Source organism: Rhinoraja longicauda, chromosome 15 (genome assembly GCF_053455715.1).
Source record: "Rhinoraja longicauda isolate Sanriku21f chromosome 15, sRhiLon1.1, whole genome shotgun sequence".
Classification (NCBI taxonomy): Eukaryota; Metazoa; Chordata; class Chondrichthyes; order Rajiformes; family Arhynchobatidae; genus Rhinoraja; species Rhinoraja longicauda.
In genome coordinates, this window is record NC_135967.1 from 39,236,359 (window position 1) to 39,257,063 (window position 20,705).

Consider the following 20,705-nt stretch of genomic DNA (forward strand, 5'->3'; position numbering starts at 1 on the left):
TATCCTTAAGAGCTCTATCTAGCTCTCTCTTCAATGCATTCAGAGAATTGGCCTCCACTGCCTTCTGAGGCAGAGAATTCCACAGATTCACAACTCTCCGACTGAAAAAGTTTTTCCTCATCTCCGTTCTAAATGGCCTACCCCTTATTCTTAAACTGTGGCCCCTGGTTCTGGACTCCCCCAACATTGGGAACATGTTTCCTGCCTCTAACGTGTCCAACCCCTTAATAATCTTATATGTTTCGATAAGATCCCCTCTCATCCTTCTAAATTCCCTAAGTGAAAGTAACCCTTCAGGTTGGCCAATCTGGAGAAGGGTCTCGATCCAAAACGTCACCCTTCTATCCAGAGATGCTGCCTGTCCCACTGAGTTACTCCAGCATTTTGTGTCTATCATCTAATGAGTTTTTTTTCACCGGTCTTGCTTCTCTCACCCTGGATCCAATCGAGTTCTTTTTTTCAGTAATATCTGCTTTTACTTTAGATTTGCGGCAGCAACAGTTTTTTTTTCACTTCTTTGAACCTGACCAGTTCATAAATTCAATGGAAATTCATGTCATTCCAGCAGCTAGTCAACAAATTCCTCCTTCTACAGCCAAGTATTCTTCACAGCTTTCAAAGCAAGTGCTTCCTTTAAAATTCCACAATCTTTAAACAAAGGAAACTCTGGTCACATAACTTCGCTGGTAATAAAGCAATCTCCACATTCAGAACTGCACTGTGTTCAAGTTAGCAGAAAAAATAATGGACAATTTCATATAATGCAAGGGATTGAGGTGAAATGTAGAAAAAGATTCACTGGCTCAATGCAAGGTCAACTATAAAACATGAGCTGGAATAGCAAACCTGAAACAAACTCCAAGAATTGCACTAACCCTGCAGAAACTAGGAACTGCAGATGCTGGTTAATACACGAAAGAACATGAAGTGCTGGAGTAACTCAGCAAGTCATGCAGCATCCTTGGAGAACATGAATAGGTGATGTTTCGGGTTGAGACCCTTCTTTAGACTCCTTCAGTTTTAAGAAGGGTTAGATGTGGCCCTTGTGGCTAAAGGGATCAGGGGGTATGGAGAGAAGGCAGGTACAGGATACTGAGTTGGATGATCAGCCATAATAATATTGAATGGCGGTGCAGGCTCGAAGGGCCGAATGGCCTACTCCTGCACCTACTTTCTATGTTTCTATGTTTCTATGACTCGAAGTGTCACTATTACACTAACTCTGCAAAGGTGTGGCCAAAGAGAATTCTATAAATATTCTTTGATTACATCGCCATGTTCAACCATTGCTCAAAGCAATTAGAAAGGCCGGCACCAGCCTTGTCGAGAGTCATAGTCAGACAGCATGGAAACAGGCCATTCGCCCCAACTTGCCCATGCCAACCAACATGTCCCATCTACACTAGTCCCACCTGCCTACGTTTGGCTTATATTCCTCTAAACCTGTCCTATCTATGCACCTGTCCAAATGTTTCTTAAGCATTGCGATAGCACTGCCTTAACTACCTTCCATGCAGCTCGTTCCATACACCTACCACTCTTAGTGTAAAAAAGTTGCCCCTCAGGTTCCTATTAAATCTCTTTTCCCCCTCACCTCAATCCTAAACCCTCTGGTTTTCGATTCCCGCACTCTGGCTAAAAGATCTGTGCATTTACCCAATCTATTCCTGTCATGATTTTGTAAACCTCTTTTAGATCACCCCTCATCCTCCTGCGCTCCAACAAATAATGTCCTAGCCTGCTCAGCCTCTCCCTATGGCTCAGGCCCTCGAGTCCTGGCAACATCTTCGTAATTCTTTTCTGTGTCCTTTCCAGCTTCCGAAGCAGATTTTTTGAAAAAACCAATGTCGCTTAATCAAAATCCATCCAATACTCAGAGCATTGGTGCAAATAATTTGGCAATTATTATAATTTGTACCTGTTCCATCGTCATTTGAGCCAAACCCACAGATCAGTCTGATGTGCCGCACCCATTGGTTCATCTCGTCCTCAGTTTTAGCTACCAGGTAGAATGTCCTTGCTGGAGTCTTAACTTCAAAAACATAATTGTTCTGGAATTCCTTTTTCCTGAGCTTCAACCCGGCTTCAATATTATTGCACTCGGTGAGGTTTATCATACGCAGTGGTTTCTTGGAGTGATGGTTTTTGTAGTACTCAAGGACATCGGGGTTTCCACTCAGTCGCCCACTACGTAGTACAAACCAGCGTTTCCTCCAGGCCTGTAAAACAGAGACCACTCAGACTTAGACTCCATTCAAAGGGCAGGTTTTAGTTTAGTTTGGTTCATAGTGTTATTGTCACGTGTCAAGAATCAAGAGTGTTTTACTGTCATAAGCCCCAGGTAGAACAATTAAATTCTTACTTGCAGTGGGGCAACAGAATATGTATACATAGTACACTGTAAACAATGTGGTAAACTGGGGAAAAAAGTTCAGTGTGTATGTATATATATATATATATATGCACACATATTCTGTATATATGTTTACATATTCTGTATATATATATATATATATGCACACATACAGTATACATACACACACTCACACACATATATATATACATACGTGTGTGTATACATGTGCGTATACATAAAAAACAAACAATAATAATGCAAAAAGATGGACAGTGTTTATTGGAGGTTGTTGAAGTGTTTAATAGCCTGATGGCTGTAGGGAAGAAGCTGTCCCTGAACCTGGACGATATAGTTTTCAGGCTCCTGTACCTTCTTCCCGAAGTGTACCGTGCGTGGTACAGTGAGAAGCATTTTGTTGCATGCTATCCTAGCTTCACCTGAGTGCTTTGCATGCAGATAAGGACACACTGGTTTAATTTCAATCAGAGATACAGCAGGGAAACAGCCCCATCCCTGCTGTACCTCTAAACTAAACTAAACCGAGCTCCAATTCACGAGGATTAAAGCTAATGGTTACGCTTTAGTTAGACAAGTAGGTGTGAGCTAACTGGTTACCAATTGGCAGACAAGTGGCGGACTTGGAGGGCCGAAAAGGCCTGTTTCCGGCTGTATATATATGATATGATAAGTGCGGGTTTAAGGCTCTAGCAGGTACATCATGTGCATTTATGGGAATCTTGCACACATCCAAATGATATGAGATACGAATCTATGGAATGCCTCCTGCACGCTACAGCACAAGATAACATTGTCAAGCAGTGTGCCTTCATTTGCATGCAAATCACTCAGGTGAAGCTAGGATGCAAATTCTTTCCAGTTTGTGACTAAACACCAGCCAATTCAAGGCATAGCAGTCAGAAGCTCCAATTGTAGTCAACTTGGGTCTCAATTAAGATGAATGGGAGCTGGGAATGGGTGGCACAGTGGTGCAGCGATGGAGTTGCTGCCTTTCAGCACCAGAGATCCAGGTTCGATCCTGGCTACGGGTGCTGCCTGTATGGAGTTTGTACGTACTCCCTGTCACCTCGTGGGTTTACTCGGGGTGCTCCGGCTTCCTCACACACTACATGTTTGTAAGTTAATTGGCTTCTGTAAATTATAAATCGACTCTAGTGCGTAGGATAGTGCTGGTGTACGGGGTGATCCCGGTTCCAGAACCAGGGGTCACAGCTTAAGGATAAGGGGGAAGTCTTTTAGGACCAAGATGAGAAAACATTTCTTCACACAGAGACTGGTGAGTCTGTGGAATTCTCTGCCACAGAAGGTAGTTGAGGCCAGTTCATTGGCTATATTTAAGAGGGAGTTAGATGTGGCCCTTTTTGCTAAAGGGATCAGGGAGTATGGAGAGAAGGCAGGTACAGGCTACTGAGCTGGATGATCAGCCATGATCATATTGAATGGCGGTGCAGGCTCGAAGGGCCGAATGGCCTACTCCTGCACCTATTTTCTATGTTTCTATGTTTCTATGATCACTGGTCGACGCGGACTCAGTAGGCTAGAAGGCCTGTTTCCATGCTCTATCTCAAAGATCTAAAGAATGAGCACACCAGGTTCTACTGTGCACTCAGAGGCACGTTTTCCAACCTTGGGCACAACTTGGGGCGGCACAGTGGTGCAGCGATAGCGTTGCTGCCTCACAGCGCCAGAGACCCAGGTTCGATCTTGACTATGGGTGCTGTCTGTGTGGAGTTTATACATTCTCCCTGTGACCGCGTGGGTTTTCACTAGGTGTTCCGGTTTCCTCCCTTATTCCAAATATGCACAGGTTTGTAGGTTAATTGGCATCTGCAAAAAAAATATTGTGCCTGGTGTGTAAGACATTAAACTAGTGTAAGGGTGATCAATGGTCGGCATGGACTCGGTGGGCCGAAAGGCCTGGTGCCACGTTGTATCTCTAAATTCTAAACTCAAAAACTCTTAAACTAAGCCAATCTACCTAGAATGGCCCTGGGACAGGTTATAGAAGGGGAGTTTGTGTGGAAGAAAAGATGAACGATACTTAGCAAAATAATCACCTTATCCTCGTTAAGCTGAAATCACTTTCTTAATTTGACTTGCTTGCAGAATGAAAAAAGGTGAAAGATGTCTAAACATTTCTTCTCACCAGGATCTGATTAAAATGCTATTTAGGGGTATGCTGCTGGTGTGGTGGACAAAGTACTGGACTAGTAATCAAGAAGCCAGAGGTAGCAATCCAGAAAAATGAATTCAATAAAACTCCCTGATTATTGAAAACCCTCATCTGTTTTAGTTTAGAGATACCGTGCAGAAACAGGCCCTTCGGCCCACAGAGCCTGCGCCGACCAGTGATCCCCGCACACTAACACCATTCTACCCACACGAGAGACAAATTACAATTTTTACCAAGTCAATTAGCCCACAAACCTGGACGTCTTTGGTGTGTGGGAGGAAACCGGAGCACCTGGAGAAAATCCAATTGGTTACAGGGAGAACGGACAAACTCCATACAGACAGCACCCATGATGAGGATCGAACCCGGGTCTCTGGCGTTGTAAGGCAGCAACTCTGCCGTTGCACCACCATGCCATGGTTCTTTGATATCTTTCAAGGATATCTGCTGCCCTCTCCCAGTCTCATTTATATGTGACTTCAGACCTCCACAATGAAGTTGACTCTTAAAAGTCTTCTGAAATGGAGCAAGCAGCTTAAGGGCAAGTAAGAGTGATGAACCGGTGGAAATCATTGCCACAGGCAGCAGTGAAGGCCACCTTTGGGTACTTTTAAAGAGGAGTTCGACAGGTATCTGATTAATGAGGGTGTCAAAGGTTACGGAGAGAAGGCTGGAGAATGGGGTCGAGATGGGAAGATGGATCATCCATGCTTGAATGGCAGTGAAGGTTCAATGGGCTGAATGACCTAATACTAGCTCCTATGACATGAACTTATAAACGTAAAGCAGATAATAAACACTGTCATTACCAGATTTACCTAGTTTCCAATGTATGTTAAAAATATCATTCTCGTGTGAGGAAAATGGAGGAGACGCTGAGGAGATACCAAACCAATGGATACAACACAAATGAGATGCTACAATTGGTGTCAAATTCCTCAAACAAGACAGGAGGAAATATCAGCCAGAATTTCCACACTTAACCACCACCTTACTAGAATTGTGAAGATGGAGCTCCTATCTGTGAGCTGAGGTAAACTTGGTTTGTCATGTACCTTGTGGCAAGGTGCTATTTGAGTTAAATACTGCTAGTCAGCCAGACCATGGAATTTACCCCAGCAAAAGTCCACTCATACAGAGATATTTTCTGCAGCTAGACAAACAATCTTCAAGAGAGATGAGAGAGATGAGAAATGAAAGAGAGAGATGAAAGAGAGAGATGAAAGAGAGAGAGAGAGAGAGAGAGAGAGAGAGAGAGAGAGAGAGAGAGAGAGAGAGAGAGAGAGAGAGAGAGAGAGAGAGAGAGAGAGAGAGAGAGAGAGAGAGAGAGAGAGAGAGAGAGAGATGAGAAATGAGAAAAGAGAGAGAGATGGAGATAGGGGAGGGAGAGGGGCAGGTAGATGGAGCAGGGGATCGGGAGAGAGACAGAGACAGAAAGAGCAGAGAAAGTGTATCAATAAAAATAAGCAGCTGCATTTTACAAGCAAATAATTTTCACTTTACAAATATGACAATTTATATCAACTCACTCTTTAATTACAAAAGTAGTACAAATATCACAGTGGTAACACAATATAATTATGATAAATTATTTTACAGATGAATGATTAACACAGTATTCTTGTGTGTTATCACGTGGCTTTGAGTGAAATATATGCGGTAAAAGTGGTTTTACACCGAAAACAAATTGTCTATTTATTTCAAATTCAATGGCTGCGGGTGGTTCGTGGAGAAGCCCCCATTGTAATTGCACAAATCATTTGTTCATTTGTATTCTGTACACTTTAATATTACAGAGAATTCTTTTGCAGGTCAATAGGTGCAAAGTAGGAAGTGCATTGGCCATACATTGTGGAATTAACTTGCAGTTGCCCTTCACAGCATTCGATTAATGTTTAAGCACTGTTGTTTTACCTGTGAATTCAGGAAGCAGGTGACTGTTTCCCAGTCCTCATCACTACCGCTGCTAAATATGACTTAAATAGGACTTAAGATGATGAGTGAAATGGACAGATGATGTTTTGGGGATACCCCTTGTGTGTAGATAAATGGGGGAGAAAAGCCTGGAGGAACTATTCACTGGAATTTATAAGGATGTGAGGGGATCTTATAGAAACATAAAAAATTCTTAAAGAATTGGACAGGCTAGATGCAGGAAAAATGTTGTTTGGAGTCCAGAACCAGGGGTTACAGTTTAAGAATATGGGGTAGGCCATTTAGGACTAACATTGAGGAAAAACGTTCTCACCCAGAGAGTTGTGAATCTGTGGAATTCGGCAGTGGAGACCAATTCACTGGATGTTTTCAAGAGAGAGTTAGATTTAGCTCTTAGGGCTAACGAAATCAAGGAATATGGGTAGAAAGCAGGAATGGGGTGCTGATTTTGGATGATCAGCCATGATTATATTGAATGGCGGTGTTGGCTCGAAGGGCCGAATGGCCTACTCCTGCACCTATTTTCCATGTTTCTTTGTTTCAATGTTTCTAAGTGGAGAAGACAAAAGAGTGCAAATGGTGGAATCCATTAAGGAATAACATATTGTTGACGTACTTGCCAAACTATTTGTCTTTATTTTTTCAAAACGTTTCTCCTTCACACAGACATTAACAGCTTCAATCTGTAACTATGTCTGCAAGTATAAGTATAATTATAAGTAGACTATATCTGTACACTTTACTAATCGGGGAGGTGCTTTGGTACGGTAATACTTGAATTGTATGGAAGAAAATAATGTCACTGTACATTCGCACATGTGACAATAAGAGCATTATTGAGCTGTTGAACATTTTCTCTTATTACCAAGATTGGAAATCTGGGATGGGTTTGTTGGAGTTTCCAGATGTGGGGAATATTGCAGATTGGTATTTGAATACTTGGGTACTTTCCTGTCAACCACTGCTGCCGATAGATCTACATGCTGTGTGCCAACCTGTTTCTTACACCAGACGAACGCAAAAAGCTGGGGTAACTCAGCGGGTCAGGCAGCATCTCTGGAGAAAAGGAATAGGTGGCGTTTTGGGTCGAGACCCTTCCTCAGACTTAGAGCAAGGGAGAGGGAAATGAGAGACATAGAGAAGGTACATAGGACAAATAAATGAAAGATATGCAAAAAGCGACGATGATCAGGGTAAGGTGAAGTCCACAATGCCCCATTGTTGACTGTGGGGATAGGTGATAATGAGTTATTAGTGTTGCATTTGGAAATGTTCCTAAAACTATCATTATACCAGGCACCTTTGCCACTCATGTGGCCCCTGGGGTGATCTCCCTTCCCTTGTTTGATGGGGTTCTCCACCAGACACTGCCCCTCAATGTCCAGCAGTGGAAGGACCCGATACGGAGGTCCTCCCTCACAGAGCCTTGGTGTTGGCTGCACCAAGCTTCAGTGCGTCCCTCAGCACGTACTCCTGCAGTCTGGAGTGGGCCAGTCGGCAACATTCTCCGATGGACATCTCGCTCCGCTGGGAGGTCAACCTTTTCAGTTATGGAGTAACAGGGAATTCCCAGATTTGTGTCAGCGATTTGTCCCATTTCCATCGTCTTTGGTTGTTTGCAGTCTTCACCATTGCGGTCAAGAGCAATTAGCACAAAACATCTGATACCTACTAACTAATCTTTCTGTAAAATACTCTGAGAACGTTCTCTAAAGACAAAACTTTTTTTTAATGGTATTTATTAATTCCACTTAACGAGCATACTGAAACAAATATGCTAATTTTATGTACGTGAATTATGAAGGCTGACACAATTATAATTATAATGGGCGTTTGTCTTTTTCAGCTGTATTGCTTCACCATCTCCCTTAAACACATGTGCCTAACTGCATACTCCAACTATTGCATGTTCCCAAGGGCGGCACAGTGGCACAGCAGTAGAGCTGCTGTTTTACAGCACTTGCAGCGCCGGAGACCCGGGTTCAATCCTGACTACAGGTGCTGTCTGTATGGAGTTTGTACGTTCTCCCCATGACCTGCATGGGTTTTCTCTGAGATCTTCGGTTTCCTCCCACACTCCAAAGACGTACAGGTTTGTTTGTTAATTGACTTGGTATAAGTGTAAATCGCTGGTCGGATTGGACTCGGTGGGCCGATGGGCCTGTTTCCGTGATGTATCTCGAAACTAAAACTAAACATTTATCAGTCTGCAAAGTGTTTTAAAAGTCAGCTGACTGTTCCAGGCTTGATGTCCTGGAGTGAGAATTCAGGAATACGATTGGCTGTTCAGTCAGCTTGATGCTGGACACCAGAGTTTCTCTGGATTTTAGCCTAGCAACCATAGAGTTAGAGAGTGATACAGCGTGGAAACAGGCCCTTTAGCCCAATTTGGCCATGCCGACCAACGTGCCCCATCTACATTAATCCCACCTGCCTGCTCTTGGCCCATAGCCCTCTGAACCTTTCCAATACATGTACTTGTCCAAATATTTGTTAAACGTTGTGATAGTACCTGCCTCAACTACCTCCTCCGGCACATCGTTCCATACACCCACCATCCTTGGTGTAAAAAAATTGCCCATCACGATCGGAAGAGGAAAAATCCTTCCTACAAAGACGGGCAGAGTTTAGTTTAGTTTAGTTTACTTTAGTTTAGTTTAATTTAATTTAGTTTAGTTCAGAGATACAGCTCAGAAATAGGCCCTTCGACCCACCGAGTCTGCACTGACCAGCAACCCCGGCACCCTACACACCCTAAGGACAATTTACATTTATACCCAGCCAATCAACCTACAAATCTGCACGTTTTTGGAGTGTGGGAGGGAACAGAAGATCTCAGAGAAAACCCACGCAGGTCACTGGGAGAACGTACAAACTCTGTACAGATAAGCCCTCGTAGTCGGGATTGAATCCGGGTTTCTGGCACTGTAAGGCAGCAACTCTACCGCTGCGCCACTGTGTCACCAGAGCTTTGATGCCAGCAGCGAAGTGCCAAGAAAGAATCCTTCTGTTTTGCCACAGGTGATTATTGATCAGATTTTACATTTTGTGTCATGGTTTTTTTCATTTCTGTGGGATTTTACCTTCTGCCAAAGAGAGTCAAGAGTCAAGCGTGTTTTATTGTCACATGTCCCAGATAGCACAATGAGTTCTTACTTGCTGCAGCACAACAGAATATGTAAACATAGTACACAGTAAACAATATAATAAATGAGAGAAAAAAAAGTTCAGTGTGTAGAAATAGACATACTCACAAGTACACAACACACATATATATATACACACATACACACATATCCACATATATTCACACACACACACACACATATATATACACACACACACATACTCAAAAAACAAATAATAGTAGTGCAATAATTTAAAAAAATTAAAAAATAAAAAATAAAAAATAAAAAACATATTTAAAATAATTAAAAAAAATTAAATTAAATTAAATTAAAAAAATTAAAATAAATAAATAATAATAATAATAATATTATTATTATCATAATATTATATAATAATAATAATAATAATAATAATAATAATAATAATAGTCTAGTGAAGTTCAGAGCTCATTTGAGGTTGTAGTGTTTTATAACCTGATGGCTGTGGGAAAGAAGCTGCACCTGAACCTGGACGTTACAGTTTTCAGGCCCCTGTACCTTCTTCCCGATGGCAGGGGTGAAATGAGAGCGTGGCCAGGGTGGTGTGGGTCTCTGATGATGCTGGCTGCCTTCTTGAGGCAGCGACTCCGGTAAATCCCATCGATGGAGGGGAGGTCAGAGCTGGTGATGGGCTGGGCAGTGTTCACGGCATAGGTTGAACAAAAGTTATTCAACTTTAGTTTAGTTTAGAGTTATCTCTAAACTAAACTAAATCTCTAAACTAAAACAGATCATGTCCAGACTCTTATTCCCACGTGAAAGGCACACAATAATTGAAAATGATAAAACACAATGTCCTTTGAATGATAATCAAGCATTTCTGAGATCATTCTACTCATCACATTATGGAGGTCTGGCCATTTATGGTAGTTTGCTGTGACTGTGTACATGGGGGAGAAAATCAATCCAAAATCAATCTTGAGAGCTTAAACATATTTTGAAGACAATGGAGGAGGGTTGCTCTCCATTTACAGGGAATCTAATACTCTAGGTATTTACATTATAATAGCATCTATTTAAAATAAAATCCTGTCAGTGTGACATGTATTTTTCAGCTTGGCTTTAATGACACTTATATTAGTCAGAAGATAGACACAAAATGCTGGAGTAACTCAGCAGGACAGGCAGCACCTCTGGAGAGAAAGAAAGGGTGACGTTTTGGGTTGAGACCCTTCTTCAGACTAGAGTCAGGGGAAAGGCAAATGAGAGGTAGTTGGGTGAGTAACTGCTATTCAATTATGTATCAAATAAGGCATTAGCCTGATTTTATCACATCATTTCTCAATCATAAATGATAATTGACATAATGTGTGGGATAACGGTGGCCTAAGATAAATAATAAAATTATCGCTATTGTTTCTATGAAACCACAAGCCTCAGCTAATAAAAATGCATTTCTTCTTCTAAAAAAGATGTCCCAATTTCTGTCTTCAAATTTAAATTGAAAGGAACTTGTGCCAAACTGGAAGCAGAAAATTATATGGTGGGCCTTGAATGCTTATTGATGTAGGCGGAAGGAGGCAGCTGTCAAATTGCTGCAAAACCGAGTCATTCTGTAAAAAAGATTGGATGCAACATTAGGGAGCTGTGCAATGTTAAAGATTAACAGAAAGACCACCGGTCTTCCGCAGATTACCCTCAATAGACAATAGACAATAGACAATAGGTGCAGGAGTAGGCCATTCGGCCCTTCGAGCCAGCACTGCCATTCAATGTGATCATGGCTGATCATTCTCAATCAGTACCCCGTTCCTGCTTTCTCCCCATACCCCCAGACTCCGCTATCCTTAAGAGCTCTATCTAGCTCTCTCTTGAATGTATTCAGAGAATTGGCCTCCACTGCCCTCTGAGGCAGAGAATTCCACAGATTCACAACTCTCTGACTGAAAAAGTTTTCCCTCATCTCTGTTCTAAATGGCCTACCCCTTATTCTTAAACTGTGGCCCCTGGTTCTGGACTCCCCCAACATTGGGAACATGTTTCCTGCCTCTAATGTCAAATTCTACGTCACTGTTACAACATGCTGTGACTAAAAAGGGGGCCCCAGTTTTTAGATATAAATCCTAAGCGGTACGATGGAAAATGGAAAATGGATGTGATTTGCACGATTCCACGCAGTGTCTTCCCAGCTGTTATCAGGCAACTGAACCATCCTATCACAACTCAAGAGCAGTCCGGAACTAATGTCTACCTTATTGGAGACCCTCGGACCATCTTTGACCGGACCTTACTGGACTTTATCTTGCTCTAAACGTTATTCATGTTATTCCCTTTATCATGTATCCGTGCACTGTGAATGGCTCGATTGTAATCATGTATTGTCTTTCCGTTGACCAGTTAGCACGCTACAATAGCTTTTCACTGTACCTCGGTACGTGTGACAATAAACCCCACACAGCTCAGTTATTAATTGGTGCAGCACCATGCGATCTTGAACACATTTCCAATGTGCCGCGCGGAGGCAGAAGGTTCCGGGATGCGCTGCGGAGCCAAACGACCGGCTCTCCGAGAGGAACCCGGTGGCGTGCAGGCCACCGAGAACTAAGAGGGGCCTGGCGAGAGGCCACTGAGAACTAAGGGGGTCCAGCGGAGGGTTGCTGAGAACTAAGAGGGACCCAGCGGGGTGGCGCCGAGAACAAAGAGGGACCTGGCAGTGGGCTGCCGAGAACAAAGTGGGACCTGGTGGGGGGGGGGGCGCCAAGAAGTGAGAGGGACACGGGACGGGTGAGGGAGGGTGGTTGGGTGATGCGTAGAACTAAGGGGGACCTGATGGGGGGGGGGGGGGGGGCGCCGAGAAGTGAGAGGGACCCGGGACGGGTGAGGGAGGGTGGTTGGGTGATGCCTAGAACTACGGGGGACCTGGTGGGGGGGGGGGGGCGCTGAGAAGTGAGAGGGACATGTTGGGGGGGCCGCCGAGAAGAAAGAAGGACCCAGCGAGCCACCTGCGGCCATGTGCGGCAGCAGCAGGCCTAGGTCGCAGCTGATAGAAGATAAGCCAGTGCTGAGAACTTTTGAAACGTTGTCGACGCCGGAAACATGGCAAATCTTTGTGCGGTGAGGTCTGCTGTGTGATTTTACCAGATTGTAAGCTAAAAGCAAAGAATCCCACTGTACCTAGGTACAAGTGGCAATAAAGTATCTTTGAATTACATCGTTGAACCCACCCGTGGTAGAAGATCGCCAGAAGAGAGTCCAGGGAAATGTGTTAAAAATATAATCCCAGTGGTGTTGGGAATAATAACTCCTAATTTGGAGTTTTGCTGAGTTGGTGCATTCCAGTGGACTGTTACTTGGAAAGGGAATTTGGGTCTAAGACACGCCTAAATGAACGTAGACAATTGGCAAATGCACATGTCCAGGTATCTAGTGTGTGGAGAATCAATCTCAACCGGAATAGTGTCACATTTCAAATGTCATAGGCATTGGGGGTCAAGGTGGAGCAGCGGTAGAGTTGCTGCCTTACAGCACAAGCAGCGCTGGCGACCCGGGTTCGATCCCGACTACGGGTGCTGTCTTTACGGAGCTTGTAACTTCTCCTCGTGACTGCGTGGGTTTTCTCCGAGATCTTCGGTTTCCTCCCACACTCCAAAGACATACTGGTTTGCAGATTAATTGGCTTGGTATAAGTACAAATTGACGCTAATGTGTGAAGGATAGTGCTAATGTGTAGGGATTGCTGGTCGGCGCGGGCTCGGGGGGCCGAAGGGCCTGTTTCCGCGCAGTATCTCTAAACTAAACTAAACTATTCAATTTATTTCTATCACTATTCAATGGGAATATGTGCTCTGATGCGACATAACTTCACGTTGTTATTTTCGTTCATATTTCATGGTTTTCTTGTTTAAAAATGTATCAATTTTCACCGTGAACAGCTCTATTTGAGTAAGAAATCACCCGCCGTCCTTTTGTGTTGAAGTGTTTCTGAGCGTTACTGCTGAAAGGCTTGATATGTTTATATTATTCCTCCTAGTCCAGAAACCTGTGAGTTATTTACCACCACCCACTCTGTGAGTTCACCTAGAAATAACTTGGAAAAATTCTATCAAGTGATGAAGGCATACAGCATAGAAACAAACCATTCGGCCCAACTTGCCCATGCTGACCAAGACATGTCACAGCTACACATCTACACTGGGTGGGACGGTGGCACAGCGGTAGAGTTGCTGCCTTACAGTGCCAGAGCCCAGTATTTGATCCTGACTACGGGCGCTGTCTGTACGGAGTTTGTACGTACTCCCCGTGACCTACGTGGGTTTTCCCTGGGTGCTCCGGTTTCATCCCACACTCCAATATGCACAGGTATGTAGGTTAATTGGCTTTGGTAAAATTGTAATGTGTACCGAGGTACAGTGAAAAGCTTTTGTTGCGTACTATCCTGTCGGCCGAAAGACAATACATGATTACAATCGGGCCGTTTACAGTGTATAGATACATAATAAGAGAATAATGTTTAGTGCAAGGTGAAGATAGCAAAGTCCGATCAAGGATAGTCCAAGGATCGCCACTGAGTAAGATAGTAATTCAGGACTGCATGTCCATATCATATATGGGATTAGCTTGCACTCCAGTACTAATTACACAGACCTTCTGAGTAATTTTAGCTCTGTAAGATATGATTTACAGATATGAATTAGTGCGAACAGGTGATCGAAGGTCAGCATGGTCTCGATGGGCTAAAGGGCCTATTTCCCTACTGGATCTGCAAACTAACCTAAACTAAATTAAACTCAAGCACGCCTGAGATTCATCCTAAATTGGACCTCACTCTAATAACGTGGACAAGATTCTATAACCTACATCGCCTGAGGCAATGCATCCATTTCAAGAGTATAAATACTGGCCTTATCTCTAGGCAATAAATAGGCTCAAGTGGTACAGTGGAACAGCAGTAGAGTTGCTGCCTTACAGCGCCAGAGACCCTGGTTCGATCCTGACTACGGGTGCTGTCTTTACAGAGTTTGTATGTGCTCCCCGTGACTTGGGTGGGTTTTCTCCAAGATCTTCGGTTTCCTCTCACACTCTAAAGACGCACAGTTTTGTAGGTTAATTGCCTGGGTACAAATGTAACTTATCCCTAGTGTGTGTAGGGTAGCGTTGATGTGCGGGGATCGCTGGTGGGCCGAAGGGCCTGTTTCCGCGCTGTGTCTCTAAACTAAAGTAAAAATATGGAGTAAGTTCGGGGTGAGGGGGTGAGGGTAGAGAGTCTCACAGCACCGTTAGTGCTGCTCAGCATTGCTGTGGACCAGAAGAAGTAGCCTGTCTTCTCTTGGCTCCGTGTCTAAATATAAAATGACTCAGTTATTTATTTAGTTGGTTGGCAGTTGCCCACAAGGACTGCTGACAGAACAGCTGGACTCATTGCACGGTCACTCCATGTCATCCAGTTTAGGAAAGGGGTCCTAAAATAGTTGTTACATCTCTTATTTACCCAATATGGTGAGGGATATATTTCAGGCCCTCGGCAGTGTGTGAGACAACCCCATGAAATCAGCCCAGTTTTATACCTCGTAGTTTTAGGCTTAGCGCCGATAATCCTTGCACACGAACATTATCCTACACGTACTAGGGACAATTTGCAATTTTATCAAAGCCAATTAACCTACAAACCTGTACTTCTTTGGAGTGTGGGAGGAAACCGGAGATCCCGGAGAAAACTCACGTGGTCACGGGGAGAACGTACAAACTCCGTACAGACGGCACCCGTGGTCAGGATCGAACCTGGGTCTCTGGCACTTTAGGGCAGCAAATCCACCGCTGAGCCACCTCCCCATCGGCATTCAAAGCTAATTCGGCTAATTGCTCTGAGAGAAAATGATGCCATATTTTTAGCATCCCCGATGGCCACATTTATTATTTACCTTGTTGCATCTCCAGGATGGCTGCCAGCAGCCTGCAAATGTCCCATGGGATTGCAAATGGGATTCTGTATTTTATAGACTGGTAACAAATGTAATACGGCTCCACTTATGAACACTTGAAACCAGCGGCTTTGACCTTTTCTAATCTGTGAAATGTGTGTGTGTGGCTGTCTACATGCGTACCAGGTTTAGAGGATGGGGGTAGGGATGGGGCTTGATTTTGTGTAAAGGCGGTTAAAATGCAACAACTACAGCTACATCTATTAAGAATATGCATTATTAGGAATGTACAAATATTATAAATAGTGTGAGTTATATCCTCACAGAAAGACTGTAGCTAATTATATCTGTGATTGACCTTTGTTCGGGTCTATATGCATTGATGGAATCACCATAAATCTTATAAATTCTCATATCTATAGACTAAAACTCTCGTTTGTTTGTTTGTTCCTGAACCACATCCAAAGCGGTACACGATAGCTCGACAATTTCAGGCCCACCTTCCTCACCGTCGTCCCTTTGGTGCCAATGGAAGAGGTTTCATTGAAATCGGTGTTATATTTTAAAAGTTATTCACATTTAAAAATTTAAATCTATCTCCTAGGAGGGAGGGAGGGAGGGAGGGAGGGAGGGAGGGAGGGAGGGAGGGATGGAGGGAGGGAGGGATGGAGGGGGTGAGGGGAGGGAGGAGGGAGGATAAGGGGGGTTGAGGGGGATGGAGTGGGGCGGAGAGGAAGGGGAGGGGAAGGGAAGGGGGAGGGGGGGTGGGGGGGGGGGGGAGGGGGAGGAGGAGGAGGGGGGGAGGAGAGGGTGCTGCACCAATGCAGGAGAGGTTTGGGCCCAACCGGTCCTCTTGGCCTAGTCTTTGCTAAATTTCTCTGCAGCCTTCCACGTTCGCTCAAAGAGTAACTTTCCAATACAGTTCCAGGGATGGACTCAGTCATCATCCTTAGTAAATAGCTCAATTTCCTGTGATCTAGCGTCTATAAATGTCCTACTTTTGTACACCGAGCTGTCACACACATTGCAGTGCTTCACAAGGTTGGCTCACCACGACGTTCTCAAGAACAATTAGGGATGGAAATGAATGAGAGAATAATAAAATGATATGTAGATTAGAGACATTGAACGTAATTCAGCTATTTGAAACTGCGGGGCTACACACCTTGATGGAAAAAAATGGACACCAAATGTTGGAGTAACTCAGCGGGTCAGGCAGCATCTCTGGAGAACATGGATAGGTGATGTTTCGAGTCGGGACCCTTCTTCAGACTGATTGTAGTGGTGAGGAAAGAAATCTGGAAGTAAGGATGGCACGGTGGCTCAGGGGGTAGAGTAGCTGCCTCACAGCACCTGAGACCAAAGTTCGATTCTGACTACGGGTGCTGTCTGTATGGAGTTTGTAGTTCTCCCTGTGACCTGCCTGGGTTTTCTCCAGGAGCTCCGGTTTCCTCCCACGTTCCAAAGACGTACAGATGTGTAGGTCAATTGGCCAGGTAAAATTCTGAAATTGGCACTAGTGTGTGTAGGATAGTGCTAGTGAGTGGGGATGACTGGTTAGCAGGGACTCGGTGGGCCAAAGGGCCTGTTTCTTCACTGTATCTAAACTAAAATAAACTAAGAGGAGGGGCAGAACAAAGCCTGGCAAGTGATGGTACAGAGAGATGGGGGGGGGGGGGGGTAGGGGGTAGGGGGTGGGGGGAGGGTTGATAGGCAGATGGTTGGACAGATGCCAGAGTTGAAAAGACATAAGATATGAGACAAAAGGATTGAAGAGTTGCAAATTGTGAAGCTAGAGGTAGGAATGTAGGTGGAAGAGGAGGGGAGAAATAGGTGTGAGTCCAGGTGTGGTAAAGGGAAAAGGTGGGGAGGGGGAGGGGGTCGTTGGGGGGAAGGAGGGAGAGGGGAACAGTTTTGTAGTTACCTAAGATTGGAAAATATCCACACCATGATGGAATGCCACAGAGCAGCATGACAATAGACAATAGGTGCAGGAGTAGGCCATTCGGCCCTTCGAGCCAGCACTGCCATTCAATGTGATCATGGCTGATCATTCTCAATCAGTACCCTGTTCCTGCCTTCTCCCCATAACCCCTGACTCCGCTATCCTTAAGATCTCTATCTAGCTCTCTCTTGAATGCATGTGCAGCCACAGGCATGAACAGAAGAGACGGTGGCAAGTCTTGCATTCAAAAGGCATTCAAACCCTAGCCAACATTTTGTGCAAGACTTTAAATTTGAGAATTTTTTGAAGAGGTGAGATGTATGCGCACATATTAACTTGTACATGCATGTGCTTTAGCGTGTGTTAAAGGGACAGCAAAGTGTTAGCCCTCGGGTAGGGCTGCTGCCTTGTAGCTCCATGGACTGGGCATCAATCCTGATCCCCCTCCCCCCAGTCCCATCTGTGTGAAGTTTGCACATCTTCTCTCAAAGCTCTTATTCCTTCCTGCATCCCAAAGATTCTGCCTTTCCAATGTGCTCCAGAGTCGTAGAGTGTGGAAACAGGCCTTTCGGCCCAAAATGCCCACACCGACAAAAATGCCCCATCGAAACTAGTCCTACTTGTCTGCCTTTGGCCCATATCCCTCTAAACCTGTCCTATCCATGTACCTTTCTAAATGTTTCTTAAATATTGCGATAGTACCAGCCTCAACTACATCCTCCAGCAGCTTGTTCCAACCACACACCACCCTTTGTGTATAAAAGTCACACCTCAGGTTCCCATTAAATCTTCTTACCCTCACCTTAAACCTCAGAAGGCAGTGGAGGTCAAGTCTCTGAATGCATTCAAGAGAGAACTAGATAGAGCTCTAAAGGATAGCGGAGTCAGGGGGTATGGGGAGAAGGCAGGAACGGGGTACTGATTGAGAATGATCAGCCATGATCATATTGAATGGTGGTGCTGGCTTGAAAGGCCGAATGGACTACTCCTGCACCTATTGTCTATTGTCTATTAAACCTATGTCCTCTGGATCTCGTTGCATGTCCCTTTTTATAAACCAGCATCTATCTCCTTGTGTCTATATTCCAGTCTATCTCGGTTTCATACACATTTTATGTAACCTAAAGCTACTTATCTCCTTTCTGGGTTTACATTAAAATAACAATGATGATGTAATGGATTATGTGCAATACGTTAGCATGCAACATTCCTACTGCAATATGATCCTCGTATATCTTCCTACCGCTCCGCCGGGCGAAAATTGCACAGTTGTTATCAGTCGTATGAGCTTGTGATTCTGCCCACTTTAAATAACAGCACTTACGAGCAGTGTGTGTGTGATCCTGTCAGATGGTCAGCAGCTTCTCTTGTTCCTGTTCTATTATTAACACGGTCATTGCTGATCATTTGAGAATGAGCTATTGTCAGGTGACAAGTTGTGTAGCTGCCATGTCAAAGACATAAGCACCCAATGCTTCTCTTCGCTCAAACTGTGCCTTCGAGGCAAACTGAAAACCCGGCTCGGTGCACTCTCTGCAAGGACCTGGGAAATCAGCCGAAAAAGGTGTTTTTTGTTTCTGGTTGACAATTTCCTATAACAGGAAGCTGATTATATTTATCAAAGATACACGCACAACAAAAAAAAAGGAAGTTGAAAAAAAAGTTGCTGAGCCAGAATCAGATGACAATGTTTAATCTTGTCAAGAAACAAAGACAACAACTTATCGACTAGCGAAAGGCCTGGATGGAGTGGATGTGGAGAGGATGTTTCCACTAGTGGGAGAGTCTAGGACCTGAGGTCATAGCCTCAGAATTAAAGGACGTTCTTTTAGGAAGGAGATGAGGAGGAATCTGTGGAATTCATTGCTACAGAAGGCTGTGAAGACCAAGTCAGTGGATACTTTTAAGGCAGAGACAGATATATTCTTGATTAGTACGGGTGTCAGGGGTTATGGAGAGAAGACAGGAGAAAGATCAGCCATGATTGAATGGCGGAGTAGACATGACGGATGAATGGCCTGATTCTGCCATCACTTATGAACTTATGAAGAGCAAAAGATTGGGTAATTTCTTGTCTAGCTTTTTACAGTTTTGGAACTAATAGCAGACACACATGTTTTGACAACTAAATCTCCTGTCATAAAGTCATAGAGATATACAGCGTAGAAACAGGCCCTTCGGCCCAACTTGCCCACACCGGCCATCATGTCCCATCTACACTAGTCCTACTTGCTTGCATTTAGCCCATATTCCTCAAAACCTGTCCTATCCATGTACCTGTCTAATTGCTTCTTAAACATTGCAATAGTCCCTGCCTCAACTACCTCCTCTGGCAGCTCGTTCCATACACCCAACACCCTTTGCATTAAAAAGTTACTGCTCAGATTCCTATAAAATCTTTCTCCCTTCACCTTAAACCTATGCCATTTGGTTCTCGATTTACCTGACTCTGGACAAGAGACTGTGTGTGAGCACCCGATCTATTCCTCTCGTAAATACATCCAATACATATTCATCCATTAACTTAAACTTAATGGAGTTCCCAATTATAGATTTATCATTTTCTTGCAATATAATAAATATAGTGTTTTGTAACTAATTCTATTTTTCGGTTATTAGGCAATAAAGCTTAGGAAAGCCATCTAACTTTTGTTTCTGCTTGGTAAGTAGTTAAACACATCTGGTAGCATCAAAGGAATGGAATTGTGTAGGAAGGAACTGCAGGTGCTGGTTTACACCGAAGATAGACACAAAATGCTGGAGCAACTCAGCGGGTCAGGCAGCATCTGTGGAGAAAAGGAATAGGTGACGTTTCGGGTCGAGACCCTTCTTCAGACTGAGAGTCGGGGGAGTGGCGAGATATGAAGAGGTGCAAAGAACAAATGAATGAAAGGTGTGCAAAACGACAAATCAAAGCCAGCAACGATGATCAAGGAAGGTTATAGCCCACAATGGTCCATTGTTGGCTGTGGAGAAGGTGATCATGAGTTAGCCAAATGAGTGAAACATTGAAACTAAGCAGAGCCCCAGTGAAACTAGTAGGATGACTAGTGTGGGAGTCATTGTATTAGTTTCACTGTCGGCCTGCTTATTTCACTGTTTGTATCCACTGATTATCACCTTCTCCACAGTCAACAAAGAACCATTGTGGGTTCCACTTTTCCTTGATCATCATTGCGACCTTTGATTTATCCCATTCAATACCTTTCATTCATTTGCTCTATGTACCTTTTCATATCTCTCGTTTCCCTTT

The 20,705-nt window shown here is 44.0% G+C and overlaps 1 protein-coding gene across 2 annotated transcripts in view; it reads right to left on the reverse strand.

Annotated features, from left to right (window-relative positions):
- Nucleotides 1-20,705, reverse strand: part of gab3 (GRB2 associated binding protein 3) — a 120,189-nt gene that overhangs the window by 37,611 nt on the left and 61,873 nt on the right. For both annotated transcript variants that reach the window (XM_078412543.1, XM_078412541.1), the window contains exon 2: nucleotides 1,919-2,219. In XM_078412543.1, the coding sequence (XP_078268669.1) occupies nucleotides 1,919-2,219 (301 nt within the window). The remainder of the gene's footprint in view (nucleotides 1-1,918; nucleotides 2,220-20,705) is intronic.